Source organism: Olea europaea, chromosome 5 (genome assembly GCF_002742605.1).
Source record: "Olea europaea var. sylvestris chromosome 5, O_europaea_v1, whole genome shotgun sequence".
NCBI classification, from domain to species: domain Eukaryota; kingdom Viridiplantae; phylum Streptophyta; class Magnoliopsida; order Lamiales; family Oleaceae; genus Olea; species Olea europaea.
Window position 1 is genome coordinate 11,436,720 of NC_036241.1, and position 15,486 is coordinate 11,452,205.

Here is a 15,486-nt window from a genome sequence, read left to right on the forward strand (position 1 = left end):
TTTGTAACCTTGTAATTTCCCTCTCCCCCCACCAAAGGAAATAGAAGTAAAAGAAGAGAATGGTAAGTGGTAACTTCAAGCTATTTCTACTCAAGGATAAACAACCAACGTTTTTGACACATGCATCGAGAGTAACCATTTCTAATTTTACACGTCAATCGTATGAAGTAAACACAACGAAGAATAAAGATAATTTTTTGAACATGTCAATAAAGTCTACTTTAAAATAGCCATTCAAATGAAGAGTACAAGTACTAGTGCCCCCCAAAATATCCAAATGGCCCCAAAATAAAAATAAAAATTTGAAATTTGAAATAAGAAATAAAATAAAAATACTCACAATTAGCCTCTAATCAAACGTTAATGTAACAAAACCTAGACAAACAGTCGCAAGAGCTTTGTTTCATGTCCATCATGGTGTTGTAATTCTTGATGATACATCGAAGCACTCTCCAACGTCGTCGTTTCAGACTCATCCGATGGCGGCGATGTCAATCTCCCTTTTTCCGTCCTCCAATTAACCCTACTGCCGGCCGTCATTCTCGCCGGAAATCCAGCTTTAAGTCCAAGATCCAAATCATGTGACGTATTATGAAGGCCACCTTTTTTAAGCCTCAAGTTCAAATCTTTTGATCCATGTAGATCCTCTGGTATTTCATCAAACTCCGGTGGCTGAGCAAACCCAGAAAACTCCGGCAACGGCTTTAAAACGCCACCGCATAATACCGTCTCCACAGCCGATTTACACACGTGCCAGTTGCCTGCCCACAATAACCCCACAGCTCCATTAACTGGATTTATTGTCCTTCCACATGCCTCGAACAATAAAGATCGAAACAACGCTGCAATTCACAAAATATCTTATGAAAAACGGCTTAAGCTTAGCTTAAAGACGAGGAGATTCAACATAATATTAATAAAGCACGTCATCGCCTAATTTATGAAATTTGTACAGGTGTTGGCAGTTGATAAAAACATGAATTTGACTAGTAGGTGAAACGCCTGTCTAAGAAAACAGTTTAAGCTTTTAAATAAGATAGTTTAACACGTACTGACGTACCTGATCTTTGGGAATCGGGGACGGAAGAAAGGAAGGACATGAGGCCGGCCCGGCCGAAGAATTTGGCTACAAAAACAGTAGCATTAGCTTGAGCTTCTGCAGTTTCAATGCCTTGCAAACTTTGTCTAAGTAAGCAATTTTCATTGCAGCCTTTTCGAAGTATTCTACACCCATTGCAACTCATTTTTAAAGCTGAAATCAAACAGTAGCAATTCTTTTGATTTTCTTGAAACACAAGAAATTGTAGACTACAATGAGAGAATTTGATACAAGAGGAGGAATATATAGAGAGGGAACGGTGCATGTGATGTGGAGAAAAGTATATAATTATTATTGGGGGATTAGAGTTAATTAACTATAGTTTGCTTGTTTAAATATATTTTATATGAAAGTTAACTAGGGTTTCATCATTTCATAGTGAGTTTTGTGGAAGGTGAGTGGACGTTAAATTTGGGTGGGGTAGGTGGGGTGGGTTTCCAAAGTGTTAGGGGGAAGCAGCCGAGCAGCTCCATGTCTCCACATAAGACTTATAATCTGATAAAGTTGTACATACAAATTTTGAGAAAATTATAGGCCGAGATTCTTAATTTATTAAAATTATACAAATGGGTCTTCGTCCTTTTATTTTGGAATTTAAGTTTTCAATGTTCAATGTAAAGGTTCTTAAGTCATTAAAAAAGAGTGCAAATAAATCTCCAGTAGCTTTTGTTTTTCGTATTTCAATTTCGACTCTTTGTTTTCTTAGTAACTTCTTTTTCGAATTCAAGAATCGAAATCAATTAAATTTTAACTCGAATCAACCAATTTTGATTTCATTCAGATCCGATTAGAACTATAAAATTAATTGTTTAAAACAAAAAATATCATGCTAGGCTGTCAATTTGTGGTTTGGTACCATATTTGGATAACTTTAATTAACAATGTCAATAATGGAGATGCATAATAAAGCAAGACAGATAAATTGCCCCAAAAAGTAATAATTATGGAGGATATATAAACTACTCCCAAAATCATGATAATTTATCATTTGCCCTTTCATTTACATGTAAAGTTATTTTCATTTTGTAGGTAAGATTCCTTCTTCTTTTGGAGTTTGATGGAAGCTTATGAGTCATCTTTCACTTCATCATTTATAAAATACCTCTACTTAATTCACTTTGTTTATTTTATGTTTTTTTTGTTTTTTTTTTTGTTTTGGTGAATAGTAACACTCAATAATTGCTCTTTACTTGTAGATTCATATAAATATTGTTACATACTATGTGACTGGGAGAGTACGTAAATTACAAACATGCAAATATATGTGATACGTGTTTCAATTTATAGTCTAAGAATATCATCTGTTACAATTAACACGTCCTCTCGTATTTAATAAATATGAATATTTCTACATCTACGTAGACAGGGACTTGTGTATAAATTTGTATTTGAGACATTTTCATTATACTAATATTTTTGTTTAAAGAAATAAAAGAAAAGTGTACTTGAAGAAGAAGGAAGAGAAATTAATTCAGCACAACCTAATGTATGACTTAAGTGTGACAGTTGGAACTGTTGATGACATCTATTTTCTCTATTAATTAACAAAACCAAAAGCAATAAGATTCTCAGCCTTTTTCAGCTGTGTAAAGCCTCTGCTGTAGGATTGATTAAGAATAATTATTATAAGGTTGAATTTATTTTTATTTTTTTGGAAAAATTGCAATAGAAGTCCCAAATCTTTCAAATATTAATAGACTTTTTTCAAACATTTGCTTTGTTGTAGCCGTCATTCCTAACCTTTCAAACGTTGCAGGTGAAATCCTTTTAGACTGTTTCCATCCACAATTTCATTAGTTGACCAAAAATTTAACTTTGACCATATTTTTAATATTTTAAAAGAGGGTAAAAAAGTAATTTTTCATTTATCACATTATATAGTAATTAAATTAGAAAATGAAAATAAAAAAACACAACCCATCTTCTTACTCTCACCCCACCTGCACCCCCACCCACCATCGTCGCCGCCGAGAACTCCTCTCCTATCACACTTTCTTGTCAATATAGCGCCACCGCCGTCTTCTTCCTCTTTGGAGTACCCTTCCTCACACTGCTCAAATCCAAAATCTTTGATGCCGAGATCAAGTTTCTTGAAACTATAGGAGAAAATACCTTCTTGAAGAAGAGGAAACTGAAGAGGAATACGAAGTGGACATAGAACTTGAAGGGGACATGTATCTTGAAGAAACAATTCTAAATTTGGGCCTCCTGGGAGTGTTTGAAACCCCATTACAATCATCTTTTTCGGAAGACAATAATGGATGTCTTTTTGAAGTTATGATTTTGGGGTTTTTAGAAACAGTAGCCACCATCTTCACAACCAAGAAAGTACATACACATACATATAGAATAAAAAATGGAAATTCACCTCTCAAATTGTACTTTCAAAACAAAATAAACTTACCTAGAAGCCTTTCTATCATCACCATACGCAAACCTACAAGAAAAATCAAGAAATCCCACTATAACTCAAGAAACCATAATGGGTCTTTGCAAGATTCCACATTTTTCCAAGATTTCTTGGTATAAATGTAATGGATTACAATTCAGCTAGTTTCCTCCAAAAAAACTGAAAAAAGTTGTAATTTTCCGACGGCGATGGTGGTGTGGATTTTGGATTTGAGTTAGGGGTGAAGGTGGAGGTGGGGGCAGGGTGAGAGGAAGAACACGGGTTGTGGTTCTAATTTTTAATTTTCTAATTTAATTACTATATAATGTAATAAATGAAAAATTACTCTTTTATCCCCTTTTAAAATATTAAAAATGTGATCAAAGTTAATTTTTTTGTCAACTGACAGAATTGTGGATGGAAACCGTTCAAAAGGGCTTCACCTGCAACGTTTGGAAATGTTAGGGGTGACGACTACAACAAATCAAAGGTTTGGAAAAAATCTGCTAATATTTCAAAGATTTGGGACTTCTACTGCAATTTTCCCTTTTTTAACATGCTAATCAAACCCAAGCACATTGGATTATATAGATCTGGCATAACTTAACATGTTGTGACAAGTCTTACGTCACGTGAACTTTCTTTCAAATGGTGCAACCTTTTTTATATGTCTAAATAGTAACATATATTATTAACTACGTCATTTTCTTTTACGATAAGTTGGTTCTCTTCCTTTGAAATAAAGTGATTCAATATAGAAGTCAAAAAAATTCTTAAATTCAAGTTTGAAGTCAATGCATTCATTATGAAAATTCTTTACATTCGAAACTTAATGAAAAATAAATTTGAGCTTCATGGAGAGATGACATGGAAGAAATAAACTTATTAAGAGCTGTTTGAGAGACATTTTTCTCCAGAAATAGAAGAACTCCTACATTTGCTTGTCAAATCCAACCCACAATTGTTGACTTCATTTGTCTTGTATAGGACTTACAACGACACAATTTCTCATTCTCATTTTACCAAGAATATGGCTCAAACAGAGGCTTAATCAAACTTTGGTCATACTCATAGTTTATACCATGAATAATATCTACATAAATGTGAAAGAACAAAAAAAAAAATGACCTAAGCTGAGAGAGAGAGAGAGAGAGAGAGCGTTTACATAATTACATATGTGGCATCTCAATCCAATTCATGGTTTCTCTACCTGATATTTTGGACCACAAATCCATCAAAACTAACTTGTTTTTATATAGTTTCTAATACCCAAAATGACATTATTTTGTAAAGAATGGGATTCCAACCCACATTGGACTTTAGCTTTGATTTAGTAAATAGAATAATTTTGGGTGCTTCATATAAAATATTGTAATAGATTTTGATCTCCAGATATGTGGAAAGGACCACTCATTATTAAGTTAAGCTGTTGATTATATGCAATTCTTTGCTAAGATTTGAAGGGCTACTTTTAGCCTTGTGTTTCCATGCAACCCTTCAAAGTTGGCCTTCCATGGAATAGAGGGACAAGTACTGGTTTCCACCCTACACAGAGCCACTACAATTTTTTATTCATAAGGTAGTTCAATATTTCACAAGCTTAACATTTTATACACCAAGTTTTGATAAGTCGAAAGAAAATCGTACGAGATATACAATGCAAGACACTTTTCTTTGATGCTTTGATCCAGTGTTGCATCTTTTATGATTTCAATAAGTATGGCTCCCTTACTTCAAGATCAGAGGACTTGTTTGAACGTTAAATTTTGTGCAGTTTGCAAGTCACATTTGGAATCTAAATCGGAGAGAAATTGGAATGGACTGAGTATTAGAGATAAAGAAAGAATGGTTCATTCCTTAGCGGAAAGAAAGTAGTTAAATGAGGATCACAGGAGGTATATTGGTTGCAACTTTCTTCATATCTTCAACCAAAAAAAATAAAAAAACCAATTACAAATCATTATCAGTAAATTCATTGTCAATTAAATGTACGTATCATTGATAAACGGATCTCTCCTCATACATTATATCTATTTTTTTGTTTGGAAAGGCCTCCAAATTTCAATTGGGCCTTGCCCTAGCTGATCATACACACGTGAAACGATCTTAATTTGCAAACTAGCTCGATTCAGTTGAGGTACATCCATGATGTAGTAAAAACTTTGTTCAAGTTTAGCGATTTATACACATTGAATACAAAATTATATTTCCTTTAAAAATATAAATTTCGCCATTTACCCATGTGAATCATTAGATTGAAATTTTACCTTGTCCAAGCAGCACAATTATGCCCTTTAAAAGGTGTTCCCCCCCCCCCCACCAATTATCCTAGACGTTCAAGTGTTAATTAACCTTAAATTTTTAATAAATAACATTAATATTTCCTTGCCATACGTAAAGGTCATTGGATATGCGGAAACTTGGAGAAGTCTTTTGCCATTTTTCCTTGTGGAAGCATCATCTTCGATTTGAGTTTGTATAGAGTTAGGGTTATGATAGTCCAAGAATTACAAATCAAGAAGGGGGTGAATTGGTTTCCAAAACTTTTTTCGAAAAATTGATTCAAATTTAAGCACATTGGAAATGAAAAGATTAATCAAACAAAATGCACAAATACGAAAGCAATATGTAAAAGGGAAGAGAGAGTACAAACGATATAATTATTGAGGTTCGATCCAAAAAGATCATTTATGTCCTATGTTACCAAGCTTTCCGACACGAGCAATGCATTTTCAATATATTTTATTAACTTATAGTGCAATTCAAACATTTACAATGCTTTTGGTGACTTACAAATAAGGACCACGATTCTTATGCAATACTGAGTTTATGAGACCTCAATATGACTCACAAGTTTGATAATAAATGATTCTACAATTTGAAAACTATTCTCTTAATAAATGATATAAACAAATTAAGTATTAAGAGAGAAATAGACTGAGAGTATTTTCAAGAGATTCTCTATTTTTAAATATTTAAACAGTTAATTTTATTATTCCCAAAAAATATTTATTATTTTTCTCTATCTTTTATTTTAACTATTTTTTCTAGATTATTTTGTTATTTTCCTACATTGAAAATTAAGACACTTTGAATGTGTTTGTAGAGTCAAACCCAATCTCCAAATTAAAATGTTAATTTAAAGAGTATCTTGGCGCATGATTTTAAGGATTGACTCTTTAAAATAGAGAACATCTCATGTTTATTGAGTCCCTTCGAGATGCTTTAACACTTCAATTGAATAGTAATAAATGGATCAAGTGTTAGATGAAAAAGCTTTGATGGAAAGATAATTTTCAAAAGTTGAATCAATCAAAGATTTTCAAAGTAATTGTTTAAAAGAATAAATAAGATGTAAGCTCAAGAGATATACTTAGTACTTTTTCACTTCAACGCTCTCTAAGAATGTTGTAATGAAAAGTAAAAAGTGAGGGATATTTATAGAGTTCAAAACATCAAAAAATCTATAAGTTCGGATCACTCGTCAGTTGACCACCTCTTGTCTGGATGACCAAAATAACTATTTATAAAGCAAAAATCAGAGATGAGAATTGTTAAATGTTGGATTGTTGGGAACTTTCAGTCAACCGCATCTTTTGGCCTGTTGTCCATCTCTTCCAGTAGGTCAACCATTGGATAGTTTCGATCTTTTTACGTTTTGGCTCTATTTGATCTGATTCGATGTTTTGGAAAGTATGGATTTTTGAAAGTATTTTTAACTAACTTTTCAAGATAAAAGATATTTTTCAAATTCAAATATCATTTTTAAAATCATTTTTATATTTGATCAAAACATTGTATTAGAATAAATTTTAATGCACAAGATTGTTTTTAATATATAAAAGGATTTTGAGCTTAAACATCTATTGCTAAATATCAAAGTGAGGAAATTACATTGGTGTCAAAATTCCACTTTGCATTATCAAAAATGTCACCTTTTTAAAACCATATCAAAAATGTCATTTTCGGACTGTTTTGCCCCTCTGAATAATTTTAATACCTTATATATCCTTCATTTGATATGACTAATCCATTAAAAATTGTAGAAAAACCTGTGACATGTCAAGGTTTGGGGTTTATTCAATGTTGAAAACATAAAATGAAAAAAAGGAGGAGGTGAAACGAGAAGAAAGAAACCGACTCTCACGCACTCCCCTCTCTCACCGGAATTGCCCCCTTCCCACCCGACGACGACCACCGTGACACCCATTGCCGACGATTATTTTTCAAAGATTTGAGGCATCTACTACAAATTTCTGTAGGGGAGGGAGTGAAACCAACGACATCATCAGCTTGTCGACCCGAAGAAGAACCCTCTCTCCGCCATCCACAAAAAGACCATCTCCAGCCGCCTTCGCAATTACGGTATGTATATGTGTATATTTGTAGTATGGGTAAATGTGTGTGTTTTTGGTTTACGTATTGTTATTGTTCATTTAGGTTTGGATCTTTGACTGTAATTTCAAGCTAGTCAACACCCTCATTGTGTGTATCTGTAATATATATGGGCCCCTTTTCATTTCTGGGGCACTATTACTGATTTTAAACTTTTGATTTTTGGTTGTAAAGAGTTCCATGGGTGTATAAAATTCTAGGTAATTAAAAGAAGATTCTTTCTATTTTGCAAATAAATGCTGATGCATCTTTGGAGAAATAATTTAAACTTTTAGTTTTCGCTATGTTTGCTTGTTCTCTTGCATATCTTTGGAGAAATAAATTTATGTGTTGATTAAGTAGAGTAGAAAATCCTCCGCCTCTTCCACTTTCAAAACTCGGTCTGGTTGTTCAGTTATTGGATTTTGAAAGTCTCTTCGAGAAAAGGGAAAATTACCAAACGGTGTCTCGAGCTCTTGGGTTATGCTTGAATTTAGTGTAGATAATACTTCACCTCTGCAACGGCAACAGATTGTTGCAGATGACACAAAGGTAGATTATTATTTATTTCTTCTAATAGTACATTCATCTACACTCTAATGTCTGTATACAATGAAATTTAATAAGCTAATTGATATTGTTTTTGTCCTCCTATAAGTCCTTTTAGAAGAAAGAGATGTCGAACTTAGTTGTTGTAATTTCATGTATCGATGTCTAAAACCGTTCTTAATGTTTTTGGTTTTTGTAAAACTTTATTCTTTCTTGCAGTATCGTTTATGGAATTGGCCGACTTGTACGTTTATTAATGTAAAATTTGTAACTTCATAAATGAAAGAAGTTCGTGCGCAAATTAATTAGCAACAACTTATTTTTAGTAACTTTTGGTTTCTGAAGTAATATTATATTTAGTGGGAGAGATGATGCTCTTCGAAGCATTCATGAATCAGGAAAACTAGATACAATTATAGGAAGACAAAAAAACATGTTTATTTTAGAAGGAACTGGGGATCTTATATTAGGAAATTTGCTAAAAACTAAACCATGTTGGTATGATAAAGCCAACAAGGTATTTATGATTTGGCTCTTCTATGCTGCTGTCTTTAATTATATAAGTGTTCTTTTGGCATAAAAATGGCTTCCCGTCAACATGAATCCCATTCAGTTTCTTCCCATTTATGATTTCAACATTTTTGTAACTTCTCATATTTGCATTAACCTTCAAGCTTCTTCCACTATCACTCTCCATGCCCGTCCTTCGACATGAAGTGTTAACCTTCCTACATGCATTTCCTCTTAAATCACTTACTACCGAAGTGTCGTTCCCGACAGTTCGCAACATAAAATCTTGACAAATGGAATCCTTGACAGATGAACTGTCGATCCCGACAGTTAGCCTCAGTAATTCTCGACAGATGAGCCTGTCCACCGATGAACTGTCGGGAACGACAGTTCCTTTGTTCCATAGTTTTGCAAGTTGAAATTTGGTTCCGACATTGCACGTATGTTTCACTTTAAAAATACTGTTATGCTATGATGTCACGATTTTGTTCATTGATCCGTCGTTGCAACATCGTACGTGTGTTTCGCATTGCTATTACTGAAATGTATGATCTCACGATTTGTTTATTGGTTCCAACATTGCATGTGTGCTTTTGCATTAACATCATTGCAATGCTATGATCTGGACATTTGTTGATTGATTCGTCATTGCACCTTGTTTGTCCAAATGTGGATCAATTTTTTCCGTCCCGACGTGTCTTGTCTTCAAATACTACAATCTGACGTATTAAATTTATGTTAAACTACAAGAGGGTGTATGAATTTTGAATATCTAGTTCCAAGAATGCACAGTTGAGGGCCCACATCTCACAGCGAAGCAATCTACGGTACGTGAAGACAGTCCTCGAGCATTTCGATGATCGGCAGAGTACGGACTTTCATAACTCATGCCTAGGGTTCTTATCCGAGGTTCGAGATCTCCAATTTTCAACCCAACTAATCCAGCAGCTCGTTTTTCGCTGCATACGAACTGAAAAGGCCTGCGAAATATGGTTCAAAGTGTAAGGCCACTTAGCCAGGTTTGGCCTGCAAGAGTATGCTCTCGTCACGGGTTTAATGTGTGGTCCTCTTTCAGATGACGCCGCATGGACCGAGTTCTGCAAAAGAGGAGATTGAAGGATAAATACTTCAAATCAACGGACAAAATTTCGTGTGGCGAACTTGAGAAGGCATTTCTCCGGCTGTCGACGCCCCGGGCAGATCGGTACAAGCTCAGGCTTGCTCTAATCATCGAAGAAGTGTTCAATGCTCCGGATAGCCATACCGGTATTGAACTTTCCACGCTGTTGATCGTGGACAATTTGGACATATTCTATTCCTACCTTTGGGGTAGAGTATTGTACGTTCTTCTAATAAGGGGCTTCCGACGCAGTCTGGGACGAAAATTTGTAGATGCCACAAATAAGAAGGAGAAGGCGGTTACTTATACAACTCACGACATTCCCATTGCCATGCAGGTACTACACACAAATTTTGTACAACGTATTCATTATTTCATCAGAAATGTATTGTCATTGGTTCCTTTAATGTTCAACTCACACTTACTATCTGCTGTAACAGATCTGGGCATTCGAGGCAATGCCAGAAATTGGGGATCGATTTGCTCAGCGAAAGGTCATCAATCCCCATGGCTTCTGAGTTGGACGTGTACCAAACAGCTGTAGCAACAGACGTATGATGCATTCTTCAAGAACATTAAGCTATTGGATTGCGTTTCATGCACGCGATCTGCATGTGTCGTTAGTCGTTACATTTGTGGTGACACTCAGTTCCTTTATGTTGCAGCTGCACATGTCCGCAACGCTTCGTCCCACTGAAGCCGAGCTTGGGCAACCATATATCTCCACCCTGGTGCCGTTTGAAGATCGTATAATCCTGCGTTAGACGACGTTGCAAGGGACATTATCCCTTCACAGCTTCACCCAGAGCCTTTGACCAGTGGGGGGAATGTTGGAAACTCGAGGGGGGAGTGTGCATTGGTTTCCAGTGGAGGAGGCTCCGAGACGATGATGAGTTGGGCGACAGTGATGATGAGGGAGCAGGTGAGGAGACTGGAAGTGATAAGAGTGGAGACAGCAATGAAAAGGCCTCGGACGAGGGGGACAGTAAGGATGAGCACACTTGTACACCGTAGACTGAGACATATTCCACTCTCCCCATGCACAGATGTACTTCTCCCATTCATGCACCCTCTAAATCTTATGTACGAGAAGGTCAAACCTCTGGAGCGAGCCTCACGAGAGCTGAGGTGGAGGAAATATTGCTGGATCAAAGAACACTCATCAAAATTTGCCTCCATACAGTCAAGCTTGAGATCATGCAACACGTGACCGACGAATTTGTGAAGGTCAGGGACTTCATTTCTACCCTCGTCCCCCCAGCTTCCTCTAGAAATACTCCACCTACGGCTCAGGCGGCGAACGAGCCCACAGTTTTAGGTACTTCACTGCATGGTATGTGTACTACATTTAATTTTTGATCTACTATATGTTACTTATGTTTGCTAACATTGAGTACACATAGGATTTGTGACTTAGACGGAAATGGACGCGAGACCGACCCTGTCCTGGAATGTGCGGAACCGCAAGGTATGTGCATCAATTACGATGGATTCATTTTCATGTCATCTTTAATATTTGATACTAGCAAATATGTAACCCCCTTACATCTTTGCAAATGTTGTTTTGTAGTGCATGGAAGAGACTTCTCCCCGTTGCCGGTCGATCATGATGAAGATATGGACAAGGAAATGCAAGAGCAAAACGGTACGTGTGTTAAGTAATGCATAATATTTGATTTCGTACTTATGTCTCATCTCATTCCGAAGTGTGTGTACTGTAAACACTAAACGACATGCGATTTCTAATATTAGGAATGTTGGTACTCATGCTTAGGTGGAGCCGGCATGGAATCTGAACCGGCACTGAACGGCGACGATGACGACGTAGTTTTCGGTGGTTCGGGGAAACGTGAGAATGAGCGTGTTGCGTCCCCTACTGGCGTAGCGGAGGCGAACAGTAAGTACACTATGGTGGAATACTTTTATTTCACTGCGTACAATAACACGTAATACTTGGATCATTTACTTACGTATGACCTCATGCACAAGTATGTATTCTCGACTATTTGAAGTATACAGTGTTACTAATATTTTGTCGCATGTTAATTTCATATTAGGTGGATGTGGCATGGATTCTGAACCAGAAAAAAATAGTCACGATGACGAAGTACCTTCCGGTGGTTCGGGGAATCGCCTGGACAAACCTATTGCATCCGCTAGGGGTGTAGCGAAGGTGGATGGTAAGTAGATTGCGGTGGAGAACTGATGATGTCACCCTAACCCAAATTCGTGATGCAAATGGATGAAGTGCTAATTATTGTCGAATTGTTTTGTAGGCGATGCGACGAACATGCCGGGGGAGGCCAGCATACCCGTGCAATGCAATGACGTCCTGCTGTATCTACAAAGACTCCGTACACCAGGGAGAGGGCGAAAAGAGTGAAGAAATAAGGTATTTTTGGTGAAACATTTACATGATTGTAAGTTTGTGTGGACTTCGTGTATGCGTAGTCGTACGTTTATGTTATTCTAAAAGAGCATGTCGAATAGTATACGAATATTCTCCGTAATGTTTATATCACATGCAATTCAAAGATATTATTGTTGGATTTTGTCACGTTCACTTGAATATTTGTCATTAGGGGTGAGCAAAAACCGATCGAAATCGATCAAACCGACCGAACCGACCCAAATCGAGGGGTTTGGGTTGTGTTATGGGTTATCCCTTAAACCCAACCCGAACCGGCCTAACCCAACCCGTATAGAAAATTGATATTTGAAAAAGTCTTCAAAATAAAAAACGAGTATAAGGTCCCTCCCTGTTCCCTGAGCCCTCCCATTCCCGTTTTCCATTTCCCCCTGAGAGAAAACCTAGTCTCCTCCAATCCATCACCAAGCTAGTATTCGCCCTTTATTTTCTTCATTCTAACCCTAAGTATTTATCACTCTTTCGGTGTTTTCATATTTGATTTTTTGGGGAAAAAATGGTGAAAATCTCAACTTTGTGCGAACGAAGGTGAGAATTTTTCTTCCGCCTCTCTCGCCGCCGCTATCCGTATTCAGTCTCCCACTGTCCCACGCTACCATCTAGGTGAGTTTTTTTTTGTTTAAATTGGATTAACTTCCGTTATTCTTAATATTTGATATAGTTGAAGTTTTTTTAATAATTGATTATGCTTTATTACTTTAGTAAGTTTGGACATTTATTGGTAATTGTAGTTCCATTTCAATTTTATGGTTCTTGGAAGACAATTTTCTTAGTATTTGTATTTGTATATGAAATTCATTGGATTGGATGTTGTGCTGCTGATTGCTTGTGAATTGGGTTGGATGAGCAAATGAGATTAGTTTTGTGGGTTAATGTGGATTATTATGAGTTCTTGATCTCAAAAATAATCAATTTTTGGGTTAAATTCCTGAGTTTTTAGGAGAAATGAAGAACATGACATCTCTGTTTCTTGGTGGGCCGTGGGAGTTCATTTTACTGGTAATCTTTATTAGCTTGAATTGTTGGATCTAAGTGATAATAAGTTGACTGGGAATGTATCTATATGTTTCATGAGGCTTGCCAATTTTAGCACTCTAAATTTGAGTAACAAAGGTTTTCATTTTAAATTTAAGCTTCCACTCTTTGCATTGGATTTTGGATTTCATTCTAGTTCAGCATTGCAGTCTTGTGGAGCAATTTATAGTTTGCTAAGGTTTTTTTTTTGCGCAAAGTCAAAACCGACCAACTCGATCGAAGTTTGATTGGGTTGAAACACACAAATAGGTTGGGTTGGGTTGGGTTGATTTTTTACCAAACCGACCGTGTTGGGTTGGGTTTAGGTTGAGTCAAAAACTGACCCAACCCAACCCACGCCCACCCCTATCTGTCAGACCGTACATCGTCAATCATTATTCATTTTCCGTAATGTTCGGATCACATGCAATTCAAAGATATTATTGTTGGAGTTGCTCATGTTCACTTCAATATCTATCATATCGTACATCGTCAATCATGATTCATTCTCCATAATGTTTGGATCACATGCAATTCAAAGATATTATTGTGGCTTTTCTTTATGTATGTAAGAGCACAGTCTTGTCGTTATTTGTTTAGTTGATTATTCTTGTCGGACATGCTGCACATTTGTGTTTACCAAATTAACTTCCACGATAACTTTGATTTGATTATATCATTTTTGCTTATTGAAGTGCAAATGACAGTGCATGAAGATGCCTCAACCCCATCCACGGTTACTGCATCGCAACTTGGAGTTCACGTTGGGTGCTTGAAAGGGGTCAACGTTGTATGAACAAATTTTTTGTTATTGATTGCGATGATTTTTGTATAAACCGGTCCAAATTCAGTGACACTTTTGCTTGCCAAGCTCATCCATGTAATTGTTGTTGGTTGCAATGATTGCTGTATAAACCCGGTATGTAGGCGCACATGGATGATCCTCGATTTTTGTACATCATTTGTGAATGTGTTATATCAGAATTACTTGTACGAAGCTGCCATTTGTTGCTCTTTATGCATGCGCGGTCACTAGAAATTATGTATTCCAAAATTTCCACTAACTCGATAGTATGCAGTGTAGTTCGATGCGTCATCTAAAAGACAATAATTTCAGAATCTCGTGATTCCATTATGATATTCCTTTTTTAACTGAGTAAAAAATAAGTAACAGCATAGCACAATGTTATAACAAATACATGCAGCAACATGAAAAAAAATCTTACACATGGGTGTTAATTTGAAAAGTTTTTTCACAATTTCTGGAAGGAGCACCACATGCAAAAACTGAAAATGGAACTGAAAACCGTGCTTAACTCATTTTTAGTCATTGCCAGAATAATTTAATTGTCATAACTCACATGGGTACTAATCTTCCAACCTCAGCCACCATTTAAGGACATATCCTAGGGACTTAAGTATAATTAGACCATCATCTATCACACAGTTGTCTATCAAATTTTAATTATATGGGGCTTGGTGGTTGGGGCACTAAATGAGCTTCAATGCATCTCTCCAAAAACTCTACTATATATAGCATGGTAAGTCCACATTATCATTGACACCTGAAATATTCACACTTGAAAATTCATGTTGCAGTCTATACGTTTAGTCCTCCACAGGTTCAGTAAATATTTTCATATCAAAACAATGGTGTCGTCGACAGGGAGCAATGAATCATTGAAGCATGAGGAGCCGCTACCAACACCCGGTTCATCCCCACTATGTCCAATCATCATTGCTTCAGACGATGATGAAGCGAGTTCTGAACGTGGTACGAGAGCCACATTCGTTGTTCCTTTTCCAAACCTCGACGATGTTGCAAGTGAAGCTTCCTAGGGTCCGAAGACGTGCTTGATTGGGTCGTCCCACTGATGGTTCCGGAGGAAGTTGAGTCTGACGATGACACGTGGTTGGCTCATGTTCCATCTCTCGAGATCATTGTGATCAGCTCCGATGACTCGGAACAAAATGGTTTGAGTGTGGACAATCAATGAAGTGGC

At 36.5% G+C, this 15,486-nt stretch overlaps 1 protein-coding gene across 1 annotated transcript; it reads right to left on the bottom strand.

The window, feature by feature from the left end:
* Positions 1-206: 206 nt before the first annotated feature.
* LOC111394641 (LOB domain-containing protein 37-like) lies at positions 207-1,359 on the bottom strand. The gene is made up of 2 exons (XM_023020553.1): positions 1,061-1,359; positions 207-842 (listed from the first exon to the last, which is right to left on the bottom strand). The coding sequence occupies exons 1-2, from the start codon at positions 1,242-1,244 to the stop codon at positions 376-378; spliced, it is 651 nt and encodes a 216-aa protein (XP_022876321.1). The 5' UTR covers positions 1,245-1,359; the 3' UTR covers positions 207-375.
* Positions 1,360-15,486: the final 14,127 nt, after the last annotated feature.